General features: G+C 39.5%; 1 protein-coding gene across 1 annotated transcript in view; it reads right to left on the minus strand.

The window, feature by feature from the left end:
• The window catches only part of LOC126240572 (uncharacterized), a 204,718-nt gene that overhangs the window by 105,586 nt on the left and 71,826 nt on the right, over positions 1-27,306 (minus strand). Inside the window, exons 7-11 of the mRNA XM_049947935.1 lie at positions 24,757-24,889; positions 24,058-24,161; positions 23,438-23,978; positions 16,801-17,023; positions 4,421-4,577 (exon numbers count right to left, since the gene is read on the minus strand). Of these exons, the coding sequence (XP_049803892.1) occupies positions 4,421-4,577; positions 16,801-17,023; positions 23,438-23,978; positions 24,058-24,161; positions 24,757-24,889 (1,158 nt within the window). The remainder of the gene's footprint in view (positions 1-4,420; positions 4,578-16,800; positions 17,024-23,437; positions 23,979-24,057; positions 24,162-24,756; positions 24,890-27,306) is intronic.

Genomic DNA, 27,306 nt, shown 5'->3' on the forward strand with positions numbered 1-27,306 from the left:
GTTGTAGGTCTCTTAGTTATTGTTCAGTGCTGTATTAAGTAGAATGCTGAGTCGCACAGGTTGCAAATTTTGAGACGGCAGAGTTAAAGGAGCAATGCATCTGCATTAAATTTTGCTCTAGGCTCAAGTAAACCTTTACACAGACACACCAAATGATGCAGGAAGCCTACGGTGATGAGTGCTTAAGCCGTACTCAGTGTTACAAATGGTTCACAGGGTTTAAAAAAGGCCGCACAAAAATTAAATATGACCTTCGTTCAAGACGTCATTCGACATCTACCAACAACACTCACGTCAGGAATATCACCGAAATTGTGTGTGCCAATCGAAGACTGACTCTTTGAGAGATTGCACAACAATGTAACATTTCACTTGGATCATGTCATGAAATCCTGAACACAGCATCTTGAACTGCATTGTGTTGCCACCAAGTTCGTCCCACAGCTCATGAATCAAGAACAGTAGACCTTCGCCTCGCAATCTGTGAAGAGCTTTTGGATAATGCAAATGAAAATGAGACCTTCCTAAAGAGAATCACAAGTGATGATGGGACGTGGGTCTATTGTTACGATGCTGAGACCCAAGTTCAATCTTCACAATGGGTCGGGAAAGGTTCTCCAAGACAAATAAAAACTCATCAGGTCATGTCAAATGTCAAAGCCACGCTGATAGTTTTCTTTGACTTTGAAGGACTAATTCATCATAAATTCTTGCCACAGGGACAAATTGTTAATCAACGGTACTGTTGGGACATGTTACGACACCTGTCAGGAAGGTAAGTGTAGAAAAATTTTGTGGACAAAGTTCCAGAATTTTTTGATCAGGCCTCATGAAAAATAATAGAGGTCCTATCAATTCCCTGGGGTATTCCTGATGATAACCTTGTCTCTGATGAACACTCACCATAGAGGACAACATTGACGGGGTTCTATTACTTAAAAAGTCTTCGGGGCCACTCGCATACCTGTGAACTTATTCCATATGCTCACACTTTCATTAACAGTTTGCTCCGGGGCACTGCGTCAAATGCTTTTCAGAAGTCTAGAAATATGGAATTCTCCCTGTAGTCCGACATCCATAGTTCACATTATGCCATGTGAGAAAAGGACAAGCTGAGATTCAAACATGCGATGCTGTCTAAAACAGTGCCAACTCATAGTCCCGAGTTCTTTTGGACCAATGCTGCAGAGTATTCTTTGTAAAACTGAATTGGGTTTCCAGCCAGACTGGCGACTTATTTGTTTTCAACTCTTAAGTTGTTTCTCTATGCCAGGGATCCTTATTATGTTGTCCAAATGGGACTCAGTGCAACTGTCAAAACAAAGATATGTGTGTACAATTCTCCTGCGTGAACACTAACTTAAAGGCAAAATTTAAAACTTCAGTTTTCATTTTGCTATCTTCTAATGGCACACCACACCGGTCAACAAGTGACTGGATGGAAGGCTTAGAACTACTTAGTGATTCTGCATAGGATCATAGTTCTCTAAGATTATCAGCCAGGTCTTTTGCCAAGGTATGACAGTGGAAGTTATATGGTTTAGATCTTTTCACAGACACAAGAATCTTTACTAACCTTTGTCTGTCGTCATTTGTGCACTCTCTTTTGAAATGGAATGCAACCACCTTTGCTTTCTCAGCATTTTCAAACTTAGTTGTTAAATCATGGTGGGTTATGCATAACTTTTCTATTCCTGTTGTTATGTGGGGCTAAGATAGGCACAAGATGTCGATCTTTTCAGATCTCTCTAAATTTTTCAGACATGAAGCTCTTCAACCTTATTACTTAAACCTCTAATATTTCGATGAACTCTTCTCAGGTTATCAACCGAGTGGTGGCGTCATCTTGTCGCCACCAGTTGGCTTATAACCCGAGAAGAATTCATCAGTGGAATATGCTGAGAAAGACTGAAATCTCTAATATTTTGATGAAATACTGTCTGAATCCTAATTCTAACTTAATAAAGGTACCTCTCTGACACCAGTAACCACAGTGCTTTGCGTGATGTTGCCACCGCCCCCCGCCCCCCCCCCCAAATCGTTTTCAGGAAGAAGCTCAGCCAACCTATCTTTCCATCGCCTATTCAGATATAGACCATGTCCAGCATATCCCCAGTACTATACTGCAGCAACATGCACAGCACTCATATGAGATTTCACTTCAGTCACCAGCAGCCTCCTCAACTGATGACAGTTTACTATCAATTTGTCTTTGCTGGTGGACATCTGTACAAGAAAGCATGTTACTTCTCACAAAAGCCTTCATTTTAAAGGAAATAGCAGTCTTCACAATAACTGGTAAACCATTAAGTCCTGTACTTATAGAGGAGCATCAATCACGGAACCTATAATTGGGGAATATAATTACATTATCACTGCCCTCAGTCGTCTTGGAAATATAAACAAAATCAGTACTCAAATTTAGGCACTTTATAACAACCTTTTTTGTGTCAGTTTGTTTTGGTTCACTTTTTCCGCTCGTTTTTATATGATTTTTAACATAAAATTGATATCACCATCCCTCGTGAGTGTAGCATTACAGGTGACAAAAAATGCAAAGGAATCAACTAGTTTTAAAAAAAGGCACTACAGCACATTGCTGAGTGTTTAATCTGTCAATGGCTGGTATGGACGTCTGAAACTGGTCTTGTGACTAAAATATTTATGAGTAATACATCGTCAGTTTACACCAACTGTATCGTGCTTCAATAGCTGTAATTTACTCAAGATGTTCAATGCTGTTCAGATTGAGATTTTTATGAGATCAGTTTAGGAAATACATCCTCTCTTCTTTTTTCTATTCTGAACTGCAATGATCAAAGCACTGTGGATAGGAGTATTTTTTTCTTGCAATTCTTCCCAGTGAAGCATTTCATCAGTATGACACATCCTAACTAGAAAGAATAACATTTTCGTAACACTGGACATGCCAATGATTGTTTAAAGGCTTATTCTGAAAATAACTTATTTTCTAGCTGTTTGAGCTGTCACCGACCACTTTTAGATCATAAGACAGACACTGTCGTCTACTCCAAGCACAGAAGAAGCCACTCTGACAACCAGCAATTTTGCATTGAAATTATTGTAATTACATCAGAAAACAAATTATTTTTAAAACACCCTTATTGTTCCAACACACACTGCTCACATTTACACACCACTGGATGTGTAGCCTGTCATCACAAATAGTGCTTTCAATAAGATGCACTAACAGACTCTTGGACGGGTCGCATTCATTTACACCTATTTTGTAATTCCTAAGTATTCAATAATAGACTTTATTTTTACAATAGTGAAGAAAAACATCTCGGTAAACCTTGCACATTATGCAACAGCAGGAGCAAATATTTATAGTACCTTGTACTACAATACGTAATTGCTGTATAACTTTTTTCATACTTTTTAATACATTGGCATCAAAAAATGTCAGATACTGTGAAAATAAAAATGAAATGATAATTTTGATTATGTTAATTAACCGCAAAAATATACCATTACATTAACAATGGCACCAACACCATCACCAAATATTTGGGTAATTTCTATAAAAATTCCATTGTACTTAATGCACATCAGTGACACTGTTTAGATTTTCCATACAAATTGTCTGTTATGCAATCATTTTACAGAGTAAAAGGGAGTGGGGGAGCCTCTCTCAAATCATCATCTTACATCTGCCTGTTGTGAACGGGAATGGGCACAAATGCCACAGCTAAGTTATAATTTCACTAACTGCTAGGTAGCTCTTTACATGAATCACAGTTTACTGTCAATCATTTTGTCAACACTAATACAGATGAATAACTGTCCTCTGCCATGAAATATCAGCACAAGCCTATTCCCAATTTTTGGTAAACGTGTAAGAAATAAAGAATTAAAATTGTCAGAAACTTAAGTCAAATATCATCTGTCAATGGGCTTGACAAGAGAGAAAGATTAAACTAAAATGTGAACTTTACCTGAAAAAGGGAAATACTGAATAGGGAAGCAACATGGATAAAAACAGACTGGCATAATTAACTTCATAACATGGATGAAAGCAGTCCCGGTACATGGAGGAATTAACCATGTGTGTGTGTGGGTGGGGGGGAATTTGACCAAAGCATGAGAGACTTAAATATGAAACTACTTTAAGCCAAAACTGCAAAAAATTGTGTACATTACAACTCCCACAACAGCAATTACAAACGTTTCATAATTAGTCATGGCTATTAAATATCAAAACTTAACTGAAGCATTTTCATTAGCTATTTTTTTTCCAGGGGTATTCAAATAATGTTTATCATTACACTAATAAAAGACTGAATATTGATTGTACATGTTGGTTTGTTCAGGCTCAAAAGTTACATTACCACTACAAATTCCCACTTCGCAAGCTGGTGACATGATATTACAGCATTACTTTAACCATCTGACTTACATGTGAAGCGGACACTCCGACAACATGCCTGTGGGACTCTGGAATGTTGGCTGCTCTGGAATTGGCACCATTTTCTGGAGGACTGTTTGAACCGGATCGTGACTTCACAGATGCTTCATAAGGTGCTAAAAACTGGCTTGTTTCATTTGCAAATACCCTGGAAAAATATCAGATCTTTAAAATGAGCAATACTTCATCAGTTTGTATGTGTAGAGATATTAGAGCCAATAAATACATTTGACAATTACCAAACACTTGTCAGGATACAGTGAGACACAGTTTTTTGTGTCATTGGCTTGTATTCATAATAATTTAATAATCTTGCATTTCAGACATACACAACGTGTGTCGGACAGCGAACAGGTAACTCAGGAATATAAAAAGACAAGCTGCCTACAAATGACCTTTAAGTGATTTGGCTCCCAGAATGAAGGAAATATCACTGAAATTTCTTCAAATAGTACCCGAAATGCATAACTGACACATAAGTAATGACAGACTTGTAAAAGCAACTGGATATTAAAGCTGGGCCCCCCCCCAAAATCGCTACACTAATGATTGAAAAGGCAATTGCATCAAGTGGATTGTACTAGGTGGTTATAATTAAAGTGTAGCTACTCATGGAGGTCCAGTGTGTGCTGTGGATTAATGTGGAACCAATGTACAATGGAAAAAAAGAGTTCCAATTTTGGCCACCAGATGCAAATCTGGTGTTGTACAGCACCTCATCGATGTATATCCAGTGCTCAAACTGAACAAACTGTGTAAGCGGTGGTTAATAACAAAATCAACATTATGCCTTTCTCATTTGTTTGTCGACCTCTGCCCACATCCCATTCTTAATCCATTACATATGGAAATATTTCTATACTACTTCCTTACACTAACAGAGCCAGATTTGCACGTGGTGGCCAAAACAGGAACTAATTTTTTCCCAGATTAAATCAGTTCTGCATTAATGCATTAGCATATTTACTAAGTTTTGCTCCCACACAATAATTACAGTCCACACTGGACCTCTGTCAGTAGCTGCAGCTACATTTTAATTGTAATTAACTGGTATGATTCAAACAGAGAAAAAGTTGCTTAAAATAGTGAACTGATGACAAAAAACATGTTCATTTGTCTACCACAAAACTTGTCACCAGACAGAAACTATCAAAGGAACAATTTCTACTTAGCAACCAGCAGTGGGAAAAGGGAAACATATGTAGTTGCAAAACTGTAAGCTTTAGAAACCAGGGGTTCAGTCATGTGACAAAGGAGAAAAGAACGGTTTGGAAGAAATTAAGCTTATGATTCTCATCAAGGATGAATTAAGAAAATCACTCAGGGTACGGAAAGCACAGTAAGGTAGGATGAGAGGGAAATCAACACTGAAAGTCCAAGGACCGATAACATTTGAGACCTAATTATCCATGTGGGCAGCTGGACAACTTCCCTAATCATTCATATTTCTTCAAGCTCTTTCTTCCATTTTGCTAAATGGAGGACAAAGGGACCTCTGGTGCCAGACGCCAGAATTTGGTCGACACATTCTACAATAGGCAAGTATTGCAACAAGTTGTAAACTCCCCTGTCACTTTAAAAAAGCCGATACTTCTTGGATTGAGGTTAGGTGGTATTGGACATAATCTTGTCAAATAAGTCAGTGAGAACAGAACACAACATGAGATGTATTCCTATAATGATTCAACGACAAAGCAGATACGTGCCAATTCAAACTGAGTGGAATGCTATTATATTTGTGAGTTTGGAATGGCAAGGATAAACACCCTTGGCATCAACTTCATACAAAAGTTAGATCAGCTGTCATCTCAGATCCCACAATTAGTTAATATTGAAGTTGATGCTTGTCAATTTGAGATTTTCAGAGTATTCGCAGCGGTGTGGTGCAGTAATGTATTACATGCAAGTAACAGTATGTGCTGTTGTGAAACTATGTTAATAAAAGAATTGAATGACATCAGAAGTTTTGGTCACCATTTCTAAGTACTCAAAGCATTTTATTCTGTACCTGAATGCTGATGTCAACTGTAACATCTAAAACAGATGAAACAGTTTGACACTATTTTGAAGTATGAAAAATATGTCTATTATCCATTATAGTAATGAATGACCTCATGGCTGAGCTCATATTCTGGTTACATCAAGTGGCTAACACCAACGTGTTGTCATCTTGCCGGAATTGTCGAAATGTCTACTCTTATTTGGTGTATGAATATTACATTTTTGAGGGAAACGGAGTGTCTTACATGGTAATATTGGAAGGAAAAATATCCTTTTCAAGCTTTTTTTGGCGAGTGTCAAATCTGATGAGTCATACTTGTTGTACTGTAATTAGGAGAAAAATTTCCTTTACACAGTTAAAGGATACAAACATTCTCTACCTACATGCGAAATTTCATTGCTTTCCAATTAGCCCTTTTGTCCTAATAATGGTGGACGTAAATTGCTGTAATTCGCCTAATGGCAATGTGTATTAACAAGACGAAAAGTGTAAATGCAAGTTCTATGGTTTTCACAGCTGTTATGTTTTTATGCACATTATCTACATAGACTGCTAATATCCCATGTTTTATTTATTTGCTTTTGCTTGAGTACACTATGTTGCTGGACCTCTGAACAGAACTTCCATCTCATTGTTCATTGTCGCTATGTTTACTTTAAAGTCTTCCATTAGATATGAAAAAATCGTGCAGCCTGTCATCATTTTGTACTTCTGTTGGTCAGCCTTCATGATAAAATCAGTGGCCTTGTACTTGGGTGAAACCATGAATCATTTGTGGAGATGTCAAAAGTCCATGGTAATCAGTAGCTTTCAGTATGTGTGTTTACTTCAAGACTGTAAAAGAACCGGTCACAAGCAGGTCTGTATTGAAGCCAGTATAGAGAACTTTGGAATGTGTCAGTATTAATGAAAGAATAGTCAAGTGAATTTCTCAATAAAGTACAGAAACTCATGTCTTTTTATTGCCATAAGGGGGTACTAGCAGGCAACAGACATTTGCATTGGACAAGTTTCCATAGAGAGTCTTAAGAAAGAAAATCCAGGACTTCTACATGGGAAAGCTGTTTCCAACAGTGGCTACAGCATTGTTAGAAGTTAGACTGAAGTGGAAGACTTTCCTGATATGAGCGAAACAACTCCTTCGCATTACATTTGGAAGCTGGCTTCAGATACAGAAAGTTCAAGAAAAAACCTGTGCTGATGAGAAATAACCAAATAGCAGGATACAGAAATAAGTTACTGCGGGAAATAAGGGAGATTTGGTGTAGTGCAAATCATTACAGCAAGTTAGGGCAGCAGAAACAAAAAATGCCTTATGCAGCACAAAATATGATTATCATAGAGCCAAGTGTTCAAGAATGGAATGGCTGGCAAGGTAAAATTCAAACACCACCCAGTTCTGGGAAAAGGGTTATAAGATGCCTCACTGGAAACGAAGATGGGTTTATGCAAAATGCTGCCTTACATTTTACTAGACAACAAGAAGGTGGAGATTGTCATTCTGAGATGAATGCCAGATATCATATGAAGAGGGGTGTAGGAGCATTCTCAAAGAATTAGCAAACAGATAGGATCGATATCACACAATGATAAATCCAGTATCAAAATATCCATTTACACAATAGAGGAAGGATTCTGTTATTGAATGGGTGGAAAGCAACAATGTAGTTTCCATTTAATGCTGCACCATATTAGGAATTTACTAAAGCAGCATCACTGGAACATGCACGACTGCACTTTAGGTCACACGAACAACACCTTTTGGAATGGTATTGCACGAAATTTACCTTCTATGGTTCCCTGTGGTGTACTGCGAATTCATCGCCACTGAACTTATTTGGGAATTCTTATTTGGGCATTTTTCAAGAAAGTGGCAGCAAAGGAGAACAAGAATTTTAAGATAAATGATACTTTATACTTGCATCACTGCACTCTGGGAAGTGTTTCCCATAATGTCTGGAGGAATTCAGTGAGCCATGTACACACATGTGAACACAGTTACGCATAAAGAGCCCACGGTAAATTATTTCCCAGTTACCGTTAAAATTTACAATACATTTCCTTGCTCATTTACTGAAAGCTGCTAATCTATCTAACATTTTATGTTGCCATTCTTCCTGATGAATAAATACATTTCGTGCATTACAAAAATAGCAGTATGCTGGTATGACAACTACGCTCCACAACAGCCCTTGCATGTATAGTGGTTAATAATGCAATTGCTTTACAAACTCTTAACTGACAAACATAGGGAGTGTTTATTAGTAACGACATGTGATGTAACCAACAAAAGTTGGAAGTTGGAGCTTTGCACCCATGCTCTCTCCGCCGCAACAGATACAACTGTAAGTTCAATCTCAGCATCTCACGTTTGACATTATGGCCATGAAACAACCACCCAAAAAATAATGAAAATTTGCTTAAAAATAGAACGAGGTTGTATCCTTAAACTGTGCACAGGACATGTTTCCCCTAATTATGATCTGACTTCTGTAATCCTTAAAAGTTGACACTCACCAAAAAATGCTAGAAAAAGCATGCTTCCTCTTAAATATGTGGGCCTGATTTTAACTGAAGTGCAATATTCATATACAAAATAAACACAGACATTGTCACAATTCGGTCGAGTTTTAAAACATTGATGTTTGTCCTGCAATGTAACCAGAATATGAGCTCAAAGCCAAGGGTCAATCAATATGAAATGGAGTACGCACCACGAAATAATCTCAGTACAAATCCAAACACAGAACAGAGAATATTTCATTAAGAGCAATGAGCAGACGTGTTTAACTCTCACAACACATGCAGAAGTCTGGTGTTGGATATTCGGTGATGAAAGTTGTGTGTGGAGGGGAGCGGAACGGGGGGGAGGGGGGGTTGGCGGTGGCAGTATCCAGATGGTAGCAGTTGCAAAGCAGCCACTGAAGTCTAGCTAGTACCATATCTACCCAATTACAAGATGAAGTTTTTTCCCAAGTTCATGATTTGAAAAACACAGGGTCATCTTATATTCACAGATTAAACTATTGCTGCTGAGGTCACCTTTTTTACATTGTTCAGTACCGGGTATAAGGGTATTTTTACATTTAAATGGTTAGTCTTATACTTCCAGATGAAGCTTTGGCTATTGAGGTCACAGACAGATTTATTTTGAAGAATTCAGAAGCACAGATCTCAGCAAGTAGTACTTGTGTTCCAACAGGCTCAAGATTTCTCAATATACTGAAGCGCTTGATGCAGTATCGAGATTGCTTGAACAATCACATGACATTCACTCGCACAGCGCTAGTACAAGAGGTATGCAGTAAGTACTACAGCAATCCATTGCTCTGTTTAAAATTTGACAATTTTGTGAAAAACAGGAGGAAAGAGCATTAAATTCTATCATCTTATACTACTAATGTGTTTGAACAGGTTTGCAATAAACGTTCTCATACACATAACGATACCATATACAACCATTAATGCCAATTTTTAATTAAAGGTAACATTTAAAAATGGGAATGTTCTTGTTCAAACGACATAGCTGATTCAGAACCAAGATCAAAATTTTATTTAGTTATAAGGGATAGTAATGATTTACTAAGTGGATTGCAAATGAGAAATTCAGTCACTGTTCATGTATTAGAATACCGGGTAAGAATGTTACCAAATTTTAATCAGCTTTAGAGCATATTGGTGACATTCAGTTGAAACAAGAAGGAAAATTAATCCAGAATGAAAAGTCTAACAAAGGAAATACCATTTAAAACTGACTGTAATTGTTATAGTGAAAATAAATTAAGTGGCAAGACCTGTCGTGGATGATGATGGTGGTGGTGGTGGTGGTGGTGGTTTGTGCGGTGCTCAACTATGCGGTCATCAGTGCCTGTACAAATTCCCAAACTGTACACAGTCCAATTTAGACAATTTCAAGATTGGTGATGGAATGATGAGGACAACACAAAGACCCAGTCCCCGCGCAGAGAAAATCCCCAACCAGGCCGGGAATCGAACCTAGGACCACGCAATCCAGAGGTCGTAATGCAAGCCACTATACCACGAGCTGCGGACACCTGTTGTGGAGATACTACCAACAGACGTCACTAGATCGTAGGACCAAAGTTCGAGAATGGGCAGAATTGTAATTGCTATCTTTTATTTGTGTATTAGTCGTTTTTATGTATGAGATACACATTAGAAGACATTGCTGTCTGTTTTTCACAGTTGCTAAAGCTCAGCACTGCAGAAGGATTGGAAGGGGAACACTGACACCAGCTCGGCTGAGAGCTCGGTTAATTGCAGGGTGGGGAGCAGTGAGCGAGCAGCATATTTTGGGATGTTGCCAAGCTTGGTGATATATACCATGTACTTGGCTTATTATGAACATCTACCATATTTAAACTCTAGTTTGCCTGAATCCATTTGTAATCAGAATTGAAGTGACTTTAAAATTGGACAAATATTCAACAACAGTATTTGTTTCTGCAGGAGACAGTAAAAGTCTAGACAGGCGCCAGTGGCATACTTACACGTTTCTCGCTGCAAGGTTGTCGACGTTTGCCACGACATATGACAGGAATGAAAGGAGGTGTGTTGGCTGTTTCTACACAGCCAATGAGAAACTGGCAGGCAGGTGATATGTTTGAAAGCAAGAGATCTTTTAACATCATCACATCAGTACCCAACTGAAATCTGATATTTATTTGAGAAAAAAGCTGTGTTTTCAGGTCCCAACATAACAACCTCAGAAATAGCAATTATCTGTAAGAAACAACCAAATATTTGTGACAATGAGGATATAAATTTCACAGCTGTGCTATCATGATGATGATGGTTATTAAAAATAGTGATGCCACATAGTACAAGGTTAGTAAGCAAAAAAAGTAGAAAAGAAAATGTCCTAAAATTAATATAAAATATTTCTCTTTTTTTATTTTGTTTTTCCTATTATTATCAAAATGTAGACAATCAATACATGCCACGAGTTTAGAATATGGTATAATATCAACTTTTTGGCAGATACTTTATGTCAATACAGCAGTTTGTAATATTGATAAGTCAGAGTATGTTAAAAGTAATTTTTCTCTCAAGAAGCCTCTTTTTAAAAAAAAAAGAAGGGATCATCCCCCATATTCAGTGTGTCTTATACTCAGTAGAGATGGGCAAAACTGTTCTTTTCAGAGATTGGATCAGAACTGTTCACTCCCTGAAATGAATTAGCTGTTTTTCATGACTCACCACTCATTTACAAAAGAAAATAAATGAAAGGCACATTGCCCTTTAAACTTGGTTTATTCCAGTACTATACCTGTATTTTGATCTTATTTGATCCTATTTTGAAGTAACATAGATAATGAGTAAGAATTTTGTATTGTTTATTGAAATTTCCACGATATGACAAAGTTTTTGATTATTGATTTATTTTGCACTAGCGTGGTTTTTTGGGTGATCGGAAAATGTTGTAACTTGAGATTTACATTAACAATATATTTGGCTATAATGTATTAAAATTTCATTAACCTCATACAAATACATCGCAAGCCATATATTTTTCCTTTCGAAGACGCCTAAAATCGCAAAATCCGTACCAGAATAAGAAAAAAAAAATATAAATTTGACTGTAAAACGAAAGTGCTGCATATAGCCTTACGCAGAATAAAACAAGGAAAATATTGGTGTATCACATTTTGCGATACGTTTATCGGTTCGCTCGTAATTAAAGCGTAAATTCGAGTGTCCATAATAAAAATCCTATAGTAAGAGTAGTCATCAGGAACCTAATCTAATCAGTTTAAACAAATAAAAATAAAATAAAAACAATTGATGTATACATAACATAATAATGTAATATACATAGCGGTATTACTATGAAGAACAATATCCAGTGGGGACAAACTCCGATGCAGAGGCGCTGAGTCGAGCAGGTTGAGCCGCGAGCTGTATTACTGCGTGAGCTGAGACCGCAGAGACCAGAGTGACACCAGAGTCGCTTTGCTCGACGCTCTGGCTAGAGTCGAGACGGTGGGGTGAGCGTTGAGCGGGCGAGTTCCGAGGGTGGGGGGAGCTCACCCGCTCCGAGACAAATCGTCCGCTCCCTTGCGAGCAGGTTTTTGCAAGTAGTTCCTATGTTATCCGCTAGGTGGCTCTCTGTCCTGTTGCTGGCATCAACTGCCCAGAGGGCAGGACGTGCGACTGAAACGATCGCCGACAGAGTGCGATGCGAAGTTAAGCTGCGCCAGACACTGCACAGTGCACACGGCAGACGACGCACAGAGACTGCCCGGCATATGTGAAACACAAAATCCAATGGGGCACTGCACAATGCAGGCAGCCAAGGTAGAAGCAGGGCAGAGGCCGGCGCTGGCTGTGTTGTGTGGCGTGCACTGTGCTCTGACCAGCAGAGGCGCTGCTGATATGCTCCGTCTCTCTCTCTCTCTCTCTCTCTCTCTCTCTCTCTCTCTCTCTCTCTCTGCCTGGGAAACGTTTGGAGCTACCGTTCTTTTTCTCTGAATCACTGATTGTTCACTCCTTTGAAAGATTGAACTCTATGAATTAGTTCAAGAGCGGATCCCCCATCTCTAATACTCAGTTGAGCTCAGCAGTATGCTCCACCACTGGGTGGTCAAACCCGCTCTTGGCAATCGTTAGGAATGGTACCGAGTCAGGTGCACAGCTGGTTGGTGGTCATGTCCACATAAAATACTGTGTAGAACTTACACTGGAGCGCACACGTGACAAGACTGCTTTCACGTGTGATCCTGAGTCAGTAAAATAGGATGTGCTGGTAATGGGACTGGAACATGATGTGACGGGTGGGTACGTAGGACAAGTCTTGCATCAGAGTCTTCCACAGGAGTTTGACCTATGCGGTGTGTGATTGAGAAGAGGGTTGGCATAAGAATGGATAAGGATATTTTGTAGATTGGGTGATGGCAGAGAGGGGTGGGAATGACTGTGGGTGAGTTGCACCTTATTTCTGGATACCATGATGAACAGCTGAACCTCTGGGAAAGGATTTGGAAAACCTGTTCCAGTTATCTACGAATCTCAAGCAGATGCATGGCATCTTGGAAGAGAGGGGGGGGGGGGGGGGGGGCTTTGATGGTGATATGCACGTACCCCTTCCAGTGCTTCAGATCTGTCTGCGTATCTTCCTCTTGAAGGAAAAGTTTTTATAGGTACAGATGTAGTTGGCAGGAGTAAGAGAAATAAGGTGGTGGGTTTAAACTCATACGATGCTGAGAGAAGTTATGTCTGAGGGTGGCAAGGCCACGGGTATGGGTATGGGGCAACACTGTGTATAGGGAGATGGTGTTGACAGTGACACGTAGGGATCAACGTAGTAACTGCACGAGGATTGTCGAGACAGGATTGATTGTATCTGATAATGGGATGACAGACTGTGTGCAATCGGTTGGAGGCATTTGTCAACAAAAGTCGAGATTTTTTCTATAGGAGCACAGTAAGCAGCAACAATGGGGTCCAGGATGGATTCTGAGAAACATGTACAGGTGGGTGTGCTCGGGTGGCAGTGCGGAGGAGGGGGGGAGGGGGGGAGAATGGATTCGGTGTGACAGTTTCGTGGATCGACCTAAGGACAGTGAGAAATGCCATCAGTTTCCACAATTGTCTTTTCCGCATCCACAACACTTTGAACTGCATCTGCAGACAATGAAATTCTGTGAAGCACTTCGACCATTCTGCACAATGGGTCTCCAATCGTAGGCGTATGCTTGTTCTGAAAATCTGCTGAGGTCTGACCTCACACTTCATATTCCACTGTCTAAAAACACAACCAAGCATAATCAAATTTTAATACAATACAGCTTGGCATATTATTGATCCATACCATAAGTTACAGTTACCTGCACTAATTACTGAAAACAATGTGAATTTTTCTGTGGAGCATTTTTGCAGCGTTGGGAAGTCAAATGAAGTCATTACAAGTTATTGCGTGTATTGCATACGTTCAAATGTCTGCAAGGTTTATACTTTATCGAATGTATGTTAATTCACTATAATATTAACTCTTGAGTTAATGTGCTACACCTCTTAATATAATAAGCATTGTATTGTGTAATGTAGTTACAGCTATATTTAAGTGAAATGTTGATAAATCCAATGCTTTTAGACCTTAATATCATTGGTGTAGTATGTGATACACAAGCAGCTGTTAATATTCATGAAACAGGACTGACTGACATAACACATCTATTGGTAATACAGTAGTAGGATGTATGTGTAATTGCACAGAAAACCGGCAAGGAGAACATGTCATTTCCTTTCTGTTTGTCACAGAACCATCAGTGGCATCCCAGAGTGTTCAATGCCTTTGGCTGCTACGATTACTGCCACATGTGAAGACAAAGCCTCACGAAAACAGTTGGCCTGCAGCGAAACTACTATTGTCAGCAAAGATGGCAGGAACCTGATAGCAAGATAAGGAAGGTGAAGCCCAAAAGGAAGATATGGGGGCGAAACCCAACAGGAAGATATGGGAGGCGACCAAGTTTGTGATGTGGTATGCTGACAGAAACTTCTGACAATGGATACATACAGATTTGGGTCCTAACTCTCACCACATATGAGGGTATGTGATGTGCCTGGGTTTCGATGTGTGGGGAGGTATACTGTTGCCTGGGCATACTGACCTCCAAATCTACGACACGGTACACTCACTGATCAACGTTATTGTGGTACTGTACTCCTAACTCAAGTGCATCGTTCCAGGACTGCATTCAGCCCTGACTTGATTTTTACAGATGACAGTGCACAACTGCATTGAACTGCACAGGTTGAGCTATTGGAACAAGAGGATATTCAGCAAATGGATTGCCCTGGTCCTGGCCCTCTGGTTGTCCTTGTCCCCCTTCCCCACCAACTTAAATCTCACTGTGCACGTGTGGGAAGTGTTGGAGACTTATTGCAGCACGTCATCATGCACCAACAATCATCCAGCAGTTTTCAATCGCACTGCTGGAGGTACGAAACATCCTACCACAAGAACTCCTTACCAACAATCATGTGGCAAACGTGATCATGTTGCAAAGCATGCATTGCAGACCATGTTGATCACATACCCTATTAAGAATCATTTTTAATGTCCGGAGAATAACCATAAATTGTGGAGATTTCAGTGTAAGTATTGTCTTGGAACAGACATGTCATCTCTGCCTCGCCGCATCTCTCTTTGAGTTACCTTATGTACAATAATGTAGCAGTTCTTTCTATGTTTGGTCCAAGTACCAACGTGCTCCATTACTTGGAAGTGACACGCCAAGCGAAAGTTAGTTTCATTTTAAGTTTTTGCACACCAGTGAAATTCTATTGGAGATACAAAAAATCTTCAGACTGAGGACATGGACATAACGAAGTTTTTTAGAATGCCGGGCCAGAGAAGAGAGCCACATGGTGAGCGACACTTCAACGCATGCTGTCAGGCCGCACAAAAATTTGGTCGTGCATGTAAGCAAGAGCCACAGCCAGTAGCGGCTTGCCCAGTCCATGCTCGGCAGCCACCACTCTTGACAAAATGCCTTTTTGGGGAACAGTATGAATACTGCAAATGGTCCTCACCACTGACCGATCACTGTCTGCCGGCGTTCCATCTGTTCGCAGTAATTGCATCCTAGAAAATGGACACTGAAATAATTATTAACACTGTGGGCTTATTAATGTTTTGTTGTTATATCATATTGTGCAACGGTGAGCTTTAATTGTTTCCGTTACGCATGATTTAAGTCAAATAACCATCATTCAAACAAATCTATTTGACAAAAGAAAACAATCCCAACGTACTGTATTTACATTAATGCCACTGATGTATTTTACATTTCTATTTGCCATCAAATGTAAAAGACACAATAACGTCCAATGATTTTATAACTAATACACGTCGTCAGCATTAGCTAGCTTCAAATGTGTGGGCTTTATTACACACTGACTACAGCCTGCAGCATGGGTTGCATTGGTAAGATCCAAGTGCCCTTCAGCATTTCTTTGATCTAGCTCAGGATTTTCATCACGGTGTAACTGGACACTTGCTCTATTTAGACATCTGAATCCTTTGTGATTAGTCCTTGACTGAAACTAGCAGTAAGTGGTGTTCTAGCTTCCCGAACCAATGTGTAACAAATCACAATTATAATTTGAACTATTAACAAAGCAGATGCAAAGTTCCCAGAATACATTCCCACTCTGCAGCGGACTGTACACCGGTTTGTAACTTCCTGGTAGTTTTAATCTTCCAAGAAGTTTCAGATACAAAGTCAATTCCTATTAAAGAAACTATTTGGAAAAATAAACATGAGAATTCATCCAGTCACCTGGAGTGTCATTACAGATTGTGATGACAGAACATATTAAACACAATATCATTTTTACTTACTTATTGAAAGCTGACGTATCACTCATGTTCCGTCTATGGCCTTTTGGTGGAGCTAGAGTTGGTGAGCTGGGAGGAGTGGAAGTTGTTATGCACTGGGAAACAGCCTCCAGCTTGTGTGGAACAACCTTAGAAAATGCTAATGATGCTGGGGCAGCTGACTGCGGACTCTGGGTTGCAGGTGCAATAGATTCACCACTTTCGTCCCGAAATGGGTCTGGAAAACCTGAAAGCACGAGTCTTATTTAGAAAATGCAAGAATTGCAACACCATATTTTACAAATACCCAACAATATAAAACTTCTTAATGTTAACTCTTTGTCCGCTGTAAAATGTGGTAGACGCTATACTGTTTTTTTTGTGAAACATACAAAGAAAAAGTGTTTTTGTCACAATTATAAACACAAAATTTCAAACAATGAGTAGAATAGAAAGTACATGTAACAAGTAATAGAGTGACCACCCAAACTGCAGTCAATGTTTATACCAGTGAGCTAAATGAAGAAAACATGCATTAAGCCAACTGAAGATGGGCGAAATACAAAAATAAAAATTCATAAGTTGCTATATTTCTTAGAATAATCAATTCAGTATATCTTAATTAGTTATTAGATCATCTGAGCTACTCAGTGCTCTTCTGTTGCACCAAATTTCAAAAGCTTATGTTCACTTTACGACCTGTTCTCAAGGTGCTATGAACTCTTATTCAACTAATCTTCCAAGTCATTTGCAATCTCCAAAAGAATTAAAATGTCATTGGCAAATCTCAAAAGTTTGTATTTCTTACTTTTGAATACATTATGGGCACAGCAGTGATCAATGTTTTACTAATAATTACTATTAAAAACAGTCTTGATCACAATTTATTTTACAAGGTGACCGGTTTCAACCACTACTGTGGTCATCTTCAGACCATTGAGTAGGAGCCTCTATGTGTTGAAGATAGAGTAGTGATTCTTCAACACATAGAGGCTCCTACTCAATGGTCTGAAGATGACCACAGTAGTGGTTGAAACCGGTCACCTTGTAAAATAAATTGTGATCAAGACTGTTTTTAATAGTAATTATTGTTTGTATTTCTTCTCTCTGAATTTTAATTGTTTTTTAAATTTTTACTCTGTTTCCCTTACTGCTTACTGACTGAACAAGTTGAGGATAAGTTAGGTTATCCTATCTCACTTCCTTCTCAACACTTGCCTCCATGTCATGCCCTTCGATTCTTAGAGCCGTAGTCTTGTATCTATACAAACTGATGACAATCTCATGCTCTCCGTATTTCATTCATGATAACTTCAGAATTACACACCAGGTATTCTAGTCAATTTTCTCAGAAGATTTTTCTTGTAAATCCACAAATTCTATAAATGTAGATGTGTACTACTTCAATCTCTCTTCCAAGACAGGCTATTCCATACAGCTGGATGCCAGATCTATTTAGCAGAACCTGAAACCGAACCACCCTATAGCGTAGTTCAAGGAATCTGCAACCTACATCGTTGCAGAACCATGTGAGTCTCATTTTTCCCTGGGTCAGCTTCAATCAGTCCGTGGATAATTTGTGTTAGTGTTTTACTACCATCATGTATAAAACTGATGGTTTAGTATACTCACAGCTCTCGGCACCAACCGTATTTGTAATAAAATTCTTCTGAACGGCCAAATTTATTCTGCGCATCAGGTGGAGCAGATCTGTTATGGTTCGTTTTCCCAAAGATTTTAATAATTCTGACGAATTTTATTTACTCCACATAACTTAAGTAACTAACTCCAACTTAAATGTTTAGTGCTGTGTCAAATTATTCTCACAGTATCGCATCTGCCAACATACTTTCATCCAGTACCTCTTCCCTTTCGTAATATTATCTTCAAGTTCTTTTTTTCCTTTGTTTAGCCCTTCTATATATTCCTTCCACCATTCAGCCTTCTCTTCAATGCACACACACTTGACATCTGATCTCTTGATATTCATACAGCTGCTTCTGTTTCCTCCAAAGAATTTTCAAATTTTACTACAACTGGCATTTGTATTTCTTCAATTCACGTATACTTCCAACAGCTTGCAATTTTCTTCTAGCGATTCTAATCTGGACTCTCCAGCCTGTGGAAGCTATGCTGCAACAACAGATGGTTCTGCTGGAAGAATTTTACAGAAATTGTCGCAGTGATGCTCACTGATTTCTTTCTGCTACCATCCAATTTCTGGTTTTCAACAGGCATAGAATTTGAACTTAGGAAACACTCAATTAAAGTTTTATTTGATTATTTCAGCCACCTATGGGCTACTACAGTAAAACTTGTTCAAATCGACATGTGTTTAATTCGCAAATCTGCCCAAAACATACAAGTATTTCAGTCCCGAAGCATTCAGTACACTTTTATGTGCTGATATTTCATATAAAACAGAACATACCTAATGCGGAAACAGAAAGCAAACCTTAGAACATACTTAATAATTCACTGTATAATGCAGAAAAGAACGTATGCAGTACTACTGTATTACAGTTCATTAGTTGCTCACGACTCTACAAGGAAGTTACTTTAAACACCTGTTAATCAGCGCAAAACCAAGAAAAGAGGTGCAGCACAGCACAGCACAGCACAGCACCGTGGTGTGGGCCTAAAACCACACCGCTCTGTGCAACAACAAGTACAGTGTCAGTACATCAAGGAAACTGTACGTTCGTCAGCGCTCTGTTTGTCAGCTTTCTCGTTTTCCTTATTACTGACACACGCCGGCGCATACAGGAACATTGTTACGCATATACCAACACACTGCTACAATGCGCACAGCGAAAGAGGTGGGTATTGTTCCATTAAACAATGGTTTTACCCAGCAAGGTCATTATTTTCTGCCAGTTTTGGTTGACTGGTAGCACATTAAAGAGATACAGTAATATGATGTTGAACAAACAGAATGTGTCTTTAACAGTTAACGAAAAGATTAGTGTAATCGAGGGAAGTACGTTGCGTTTCAAATGAGGTAAAACACAAATTTATGAGACTTTAAGGAACAAGGATAAGATTTGGGACAAATGGGTGAAAGGGAACATGCAGATGAAAAGAAAGACGAAGAAGACCGGAAATGAAGAAATTAACGAAATAGTGTGGGAATGGTTCGTTAAGTGCACGGGCAAAAAACTTACCTTTGTGTGGACCCATGTTGCAGAGTGAGGCTCTGAAAGTTGCTAAAGAGCTTGGAATACACAGAATGGCCAGACAGTTTCAAAGCTAGGCACATCACATCATCATGTGAAATGAAGTGAGTGGAGAAGCTAAGGATGTGCAGGAAAGTGTAGCAACAGAATGGAAGACAATACTGTCCAACTCAGTTGTGAAATTTGACCCAAAAGACGTGTTCAATGCCAATGAAACGGGACTATTTTACTGTGCACTGCCTTCGAAATTACCAGCAATTCGAGGTGGAAAGTGCGCCGGCGGAAAAATGTCCAAGGAAAGACTCACTGTTCCAGTCACATGGCGAAGCAATAAAAGGGTGTGAACGGTGGGTGGTCTTATGGAAGAATGGCTGGGCTATTTCAATGCCAAAATGATAAAAGGAAATTGCCAAGTTCTCCTTTTCCTAGACAATGCAATCTGTCACACAAAAGTAACGTTATCAAACGTGAAATTGGCTTGGTTCCCTCCAGGTTCTACCAGCCTCACACAACCCATGGAGGTTATTTACACATTCAAGTGTCATTATAGGCGATTACTGATGCTATCTCTTATTCTTAGTGTTGAAGAAGCTGAAAGCGCATTTGCTCTTGCACAGTCAGTTTCTGTCCTGGATGAAGTAAATTGGATTGGCTTGGCAGTATAGGAAATAAAACCTGAAACTGTCAGCAAGTGCTTCAACAAAACGGGGTTTGGAGGTCAACAACAAGATGCTTCTGTGGCCATCGAAGTTCAAGAAAATGCAGCAGCAATTGCTAAATTAATGAAAATGTGAAACATTTCATGTAGTGCAGGTGATTACATTTAAAGTGATGACTTTCTGTCAACTCACTCCACTTTCACTTCAGCAACAGAGTTAATAGAAATCGACAACACGGATGATGATGATGATGATGATGATGGAGAAACAAAGGAAGAAGACGAGGAGCAAAATGATGTCCCTAGAGAAACTAATATGCCTGAAGAAGCCATTGCATATATAAACGATGTTATGCAATTTGTAGCACACTCAAATTCTACCAATTTGTTGGAACCATTGATTGGTGCAAAAAATTGCCTGGAAAGAACAATTTTGGACAGGAAATTAAAACAAGTTTCCCTCCTTGATATGTGGTGAAAAAAGTGAAATGTAAAACAAATAAAAATGGGTATTGTATGTATGTATGTACATATAACAGAGGGAAACATTCCACGTGGAAAAAATATATCTAAAAAGAAAGATGATGAGACTTACCAAACAAAAGTGCTGGCAGGTCGATAGACACACAAACAAACACAAATATACACACAAAATTCAAGCTTTCGCAACAAACTGTTGCCTCATCAGGAAAGAGGGAAGGAGAGGGAAAGACGAAAGGATGTGGGTTTTAAGGGAGAGGGTAAGGAGTCATTCCAATCCCGGGAGCGGAAAGACTTACCTTAGGGGGAAAAAAGGACAGGTATACACTCGCACACACACACACATATCCATCCACACATACAGACACCACTGGCAAAAACAGAAGGAGGAAATAAGACGACAGAAAAGACTTCGAAATGTAACAGTGACAATAACAAACGTCATTGTTGGGTTCAAATTAATGATATGAATATAACAGAGGGAAACATTCCACGTGGAAAAAATATATCTAAAAAGAAAGATGATGAGACTTACCAAACAAAAGCGCTGGCAGGTCGATAGACACACAAACAAACACAAATATACACACAAAATTCAAGCTTTCACAACAAACTGTTGCCTCATCAGGAAAGAGGGAAGGAGAGGGAAAGACGAAAGGATGTGGGTTTTAAGGGAGAGGGTAAGGAGTCATTCCAATCCCGGGAGCGGAAAGACTTACCTTAGGGGGAAAAAAGGACAGGTATTCACGCGCACACACACACATATCCATCCACACATATACAGACACAAGCAGTCTTTAAATATGTCTGCTTGTGTCTGTATATGTGTGGTTGGATATGTGTGTGTGTGTGCGCGAGTGTATACCCGTCCTTTTTTCCCCCTAAGGTAAGTCTTTCCGCTCCCGGGATTGGAATGACTCCTTACCCTCTCCCTTAAAACCCACATCCTTTCGTCTTTCCCTCTCCTTTCCTCTTTCCTGATGAGGCAACAGTTTGTTGCGAAAGCTTGAATTTTGTGTGTATATTTGTGGTTGTTTGTGTGTCTATCAACCTGCCAGCACTTTTGTTTGGTAAGTCTCATCATCTTTCTTTTTAGATATATGTATGTACATACAAATATAACAGAGGGAAACATTCCACGTGGAAAAAATATATCTAAAAAGAAAGATTTTTAGATATGTATGTACATACAGTAATAAACAAATTTAAAAGTTCGAGTAAAAATATAGAAATGCCACGTTATTTATCAATTAATGTAATAGTACAGTGTTCCAGTGTCCAATATACAGTAAATAAATGTCTACTGTGCTGAAGTGAAGATACGTAATACAGTACACACATAATTAAAAATGTTTACTGTACTTTTGTGCGTGATACCTGACAAATTTTACATACCCCTGTAATTTGTGTGTAATTCAGAAACTTATCCAATCTGGAAAATTATTTTAGTCCCAGGTGATTCCATTTTGAGCGAGTTTTACTGTATTACAAAATTGGCTTCACTTCCTGAATTGTTTACTGTTTTGTCCAAATTCCTTCATTTTCTCATTTACTCTACTTCTACGAACACTCTCGGCGTCTTGTTGTTTTCTTGTTACATGGATCCATCACTGCTGCTGTTTTTGCTTTGAACATATCTGTTTCCTGTATCTCTGCTACTGGTCCCACACTCCCCCAGATCCTGACTTACACGTGTCCTCTTGTTCTCTCGGTTCATGAGTATCTTATTTGCACATGATCCTGGTTTCATTCTTTTCACATATCCAAGGAGGTAAGTTTTTTATTGGGCTTTAAGATAACTTTTCTAACTTTTCATATTTCCATAAAAAGGAAAATTCACTTCAGAAAGCAATAAAATTATAAAATGAATGGCTGGTGAAATTCTTAATACTACTGATACAGAGACAAATAAGTACAAGAAATTATCCTGAAATTATCCTAGCTTCTGTTAGTTCCTTCTTCAAAGAGGAAAAAGGGAAAGGTTGGGAAGCTTACAAAGGAACAGCTGGTCATTCAGAAAGCTGGATAACAGGGACTCTCCTGCTGTGAAGACAAAAGAAGACAAAGGCAAATTAATTGGTCGATTTCGAATGAAATGTTAACTCATCAAAATCAAATATCAATACATAAAAATAAACCACGACTGACTGACTTACCTTGAAACAATGCAGTCTGGCTTAAACAAATTCCATTTTACAAGAAATAACTTTAACCAAAGCTTAAGAAATTCAAATAGAGTGATGTGTTACCTAATGTTGTGGTATATTTTAATTGAAAAACTGAACCAAAAATGAGTCAGATTAGCAGACAACAAAAAACAGTGTTATTAGATGACTAACCAATTTACCTGATGGTGGGAACAATGCTTCCAAGGACTCCTTGCCATTCACATTCTGTGACAGGGCTGGAGACACCTGCGTCACAGTTGTGGAACTATTTGCAGAGGAACTAGTCAGACTGGAATGGTTGGGCTGGTTAACAGGTAACCTGGGATCAAAAGGAGACTGAGGAGGGAACAGAGGCTGTTGGGGAGGGCACGCCAGAGGCGGCCGGAAGGCCTGGGGGTGAGGAACACCTGGTTGGGGAACCGTGACCGGTGCCTGCATCCCCTCAGCAGCTCCATCGGCTGACACTGGGGACTGGGAGACGGCAGGAGGAGCGGGTGGACGACGCTGCGGCTGCACGGGAGATGAGCCAACAGGGACGGGCAGCACACCCCCCACAGGGGGTGGCAGGGGCTGTCCACCTTTGGGCCGCTGCCGTGGGGCCACACTTGTCCCCTCCACCATGGGGGCCGCCACCTGCTTCGTCACTTTGACCGAAGTACGCTTTGCCTCACTCTCCAACTGGGGAGACGGCAGCTGGTCCATAACCGGAACCGCCGATTTCTGAATCGAGTGAAAAAATAGCATCAAGATCACCCTCTGTCAACTCTGTAACTACTGCACCTAATTGCAAAACACTCACATGTAAATTCAGTACTGGGCAGTCCTTGCCTTGGAGGGCAAATGCTACGTACGATACCTGAAAGATGTCTGGCCGTTGCTCCTGGTCGGGTTCAAGCATAAACCCTGAAAAGGTACGATTAACAGTAATCGACATTAAATGCACACTGAGCCAAAATGATATATAGTTTATAAAGTTAAAACAGTTGCACATGCTGCACAATTGTAAATACTAAAAACCTCTGTGAACTGAGGAAAACAATTATTATAGTGAGAAGTATAAAGTTACTGCATTTAAAAATGATGTGCGGTTGGAATTTAGAGAGTGTAGGAGTCTATGTAAGGATGCAGTTTGCAAATAAAATGAATTCTGAGTGGGTAAATATTTGTCTAACTAATGAATCAATAGGCGTGCGAAATAAAGAAGTTACCTGAAAAATAATGACCTTTGGCAAGTGAGGTCTTCTCTCAAACCATTAGGGGTGGCACAACTGCAACTAACTGTGAATGCTAGTATGGAGAGGAAGTGGGAGGGAGAGATCACGTGGTTAGAAAAGGAGGCACACACCAAATGTGCTGCAGGGCTCTGTATGCAACACCAGCCACACTATTTACTGCTAAATTTAAAACTGTTTACAAGTATTCTAAGGATAACTGGTAATAAAATGCATTGGTACTAGAGACAAAAAAACACAGAATTATTAACACCATATCTACTTACTGATTAAACAGTGCATTCCCTTGGAATACCTAGAGTTGTCTGGAATTGTGAAGTTCCCACTTTGAATGGCCAGTGTACTCTCCCCAAATGGGAGTGAGAAAAAACATAATTTATACAAAAGACATCCCAATGCCTGGAACAGAGACCACAGCAATTTTAAAAGCAGTTTCTAAACTGATACATTAAACAGAATGACAAATGCAAAAGACATTGCTTGCCAAGACTAAGTAATTAATTTCTACAACATTGTTTGGATGGGGAGTGACTTATTTAAAACTAATAGCTGAATAACGCTGGATAGGGTTTTTTAACAGCGATATGAGCCATGGACCTTGCCGTTGGTGGGAAGGCTTGCGTGCCTCAACGATACAGATAACCGTACCATAGGTGCAACCACAACGGAGGGGTATCTGTTGAGAGGCCAGACAAATGTGTGGTTCCTGAATAGGGGCAGCAGCCTTTTCAGTAGTTGTAGGGGCAACAGTCTGGATGATTGACTGATCTGGCCTTGTAACACTAACCAAAATGGTGTTGCTGTTCTGGTATTGAGAACGGCTGAAAGCAAGGGGAAACTACAGCCGTACTTTTTCCCGAGGGCATGCTGCTTTACCGTATGATAAAATGATTATGGCGTCCTCTTGGGTAAAATATTCCGGAGGTAAAATAGTCCCCCATTCGGATCTCCGGGCGGGGACTGGGACTACTCAAGAGGACGTTGTTACTCAAGAGGACGTTGTTATCAGAAGAAAGAAAACTGGCGTTCTACGGATCGGAGCGTGGAATGTCAGATCCCTTAATCGGACAGGTAGGTTAGAAAATTTAAAAAGGGAAATGGATAGGTTGAAGTTAGATATAGTGGGAATTAGTGAAGTTCGGTAGCAGGAGGAACAAGACTTTTGGTCAGGTGAATACAGGGTTATAAATACAAAATCAAACAGGGGTAATGCAGGAGTAGGTTTAATAATGAATAAAAAATAGGAGTGTGGGTAATCTACTACCAACAGCATAGTGAACGCATTATTGTGGCCAAGATAGACACGAAGCCCACACCTACTACAGTAGTACAAGTTTATATGCCAACTAGCTCTGCAGATGACGAAGAAACTGAAGAAATGTATGATGAAATAAAAGAAATTATTAAGATAGTGAAGGGTGACGAAAATTTAATAGTCATGTGTGACTGGAATTCGGTAGTAGGAAAAGGGAGAGATGGAAACGTAATATGTGAATATGGATTGGGGCTAAGAAGTGAAAGAGGAAGCCGCCTGGTAGAATTTTGCACAGAGCATAACTTAATCATAGCTAACACTTGGTTCAAGATTCATGAAAGAAGGTTGTATACATGGAAGAACCCTGGAGATACTAGAAGGTATCAGATAGATTATATAATGATAAGACAGAGATTTAGGAACCAGGTTTTAAATTGTAAGACATTTCCAGGGGCAGATGTCGACTCTGACCACAATCTATTGGTTATGAACTATAGATTAAAACTGAAGAAACTGCTAAAAGGTGGCAATTTAAGAAGATGGGACCTGGATAAACTGAAAGAACCAGAGGTTGTACAGAGTTTCAGGGAGAGCATAAGGGAACTATTGACAGGAATGGGGGAAAGAAATACAGTAGAAGAAGAATGGGCAGCTATAAGAGATGAAATAGTGAAGGCAGCAGAGGATTAAATAGGTAAATAGATGAGGGCTAGTAGAAACCCTTGGGTAACAGAAGAAATATTGAATTTAACTGGTGAAACGAGAAAGTATAAAAATGCAGTAAATGAAGCAGGCAAAAAGGAATACAAACGTCTCAAAAATGATATCAACAGGAAGTGCAAAATGGCTAAGCAGGGATGGCTAGAGAACAAATGTAACTACGTAGAGGCTTATCTCACTAGGGGTAAGATAGATACTGCCTACAGGAAAATTAAAGAGCCCTTTGGGGAAAAGAGAAGCACTTCTATGAATATCACGAGCTCAGATGGAAACCCAGTTCTAAGCAAAGAAGGGAAAGCACAAAGGTGGAAGGAGTATATAGAGGGTCTATACAAGGGCGATGTACTTGAGGACAATATTATGGAAATGGAAGAGGACGTAGATGAAGATTAAATGGGAGATATGATACTGCATAAGAGTTTGACAAAGCACTGAAAGACCTTAGTTGAAACAAGGCCCCCAGAGTAGACAACATTCCATTAGAACTACTGACAGCCTTGGGAGAGCCAGTCCTGACAAAACTATACCATCTGGTGAGCAAGATGTATGAGACAGGCGAAATACCATCAGACATCAAGAATAATATAATAATTCCAATCCCAAAGAAAGCAGGTTTTGACAGATGTGAAAATTACAGAACTATCAGTTTAATAAGTCACAGCTGCAAAATACTAACGCGAATTCTTTACAGACAAATGGAAAAACTGATAGAAGCAGACCTCGGGGAAGATCAGTTTGGATTCCGTAGAAATGTTGGAACACGTGAGGCAATACTAACCCTACGACTTATCTTAGAGGAAAGATTAAGGAAAGGCAAACCTACGTTTCTAGCATTTGTAGA

Source organism: Schistocerca nitens, chromosome 1, assembly GCF_023898315.1.
Source record: "Schistocerca nitens isolate TAMUIC-IGC-003100 chromosome 1, iqSchNite1.1, whole genome shotgun sequence".
NCBI classification, from domain to species: domain Eukaryota; kingdom Metazoa; phylum Arthropoda; class Insecta; order Orthoptera; family Acrididae; genus Schistocerca; species Schistocerca nitens.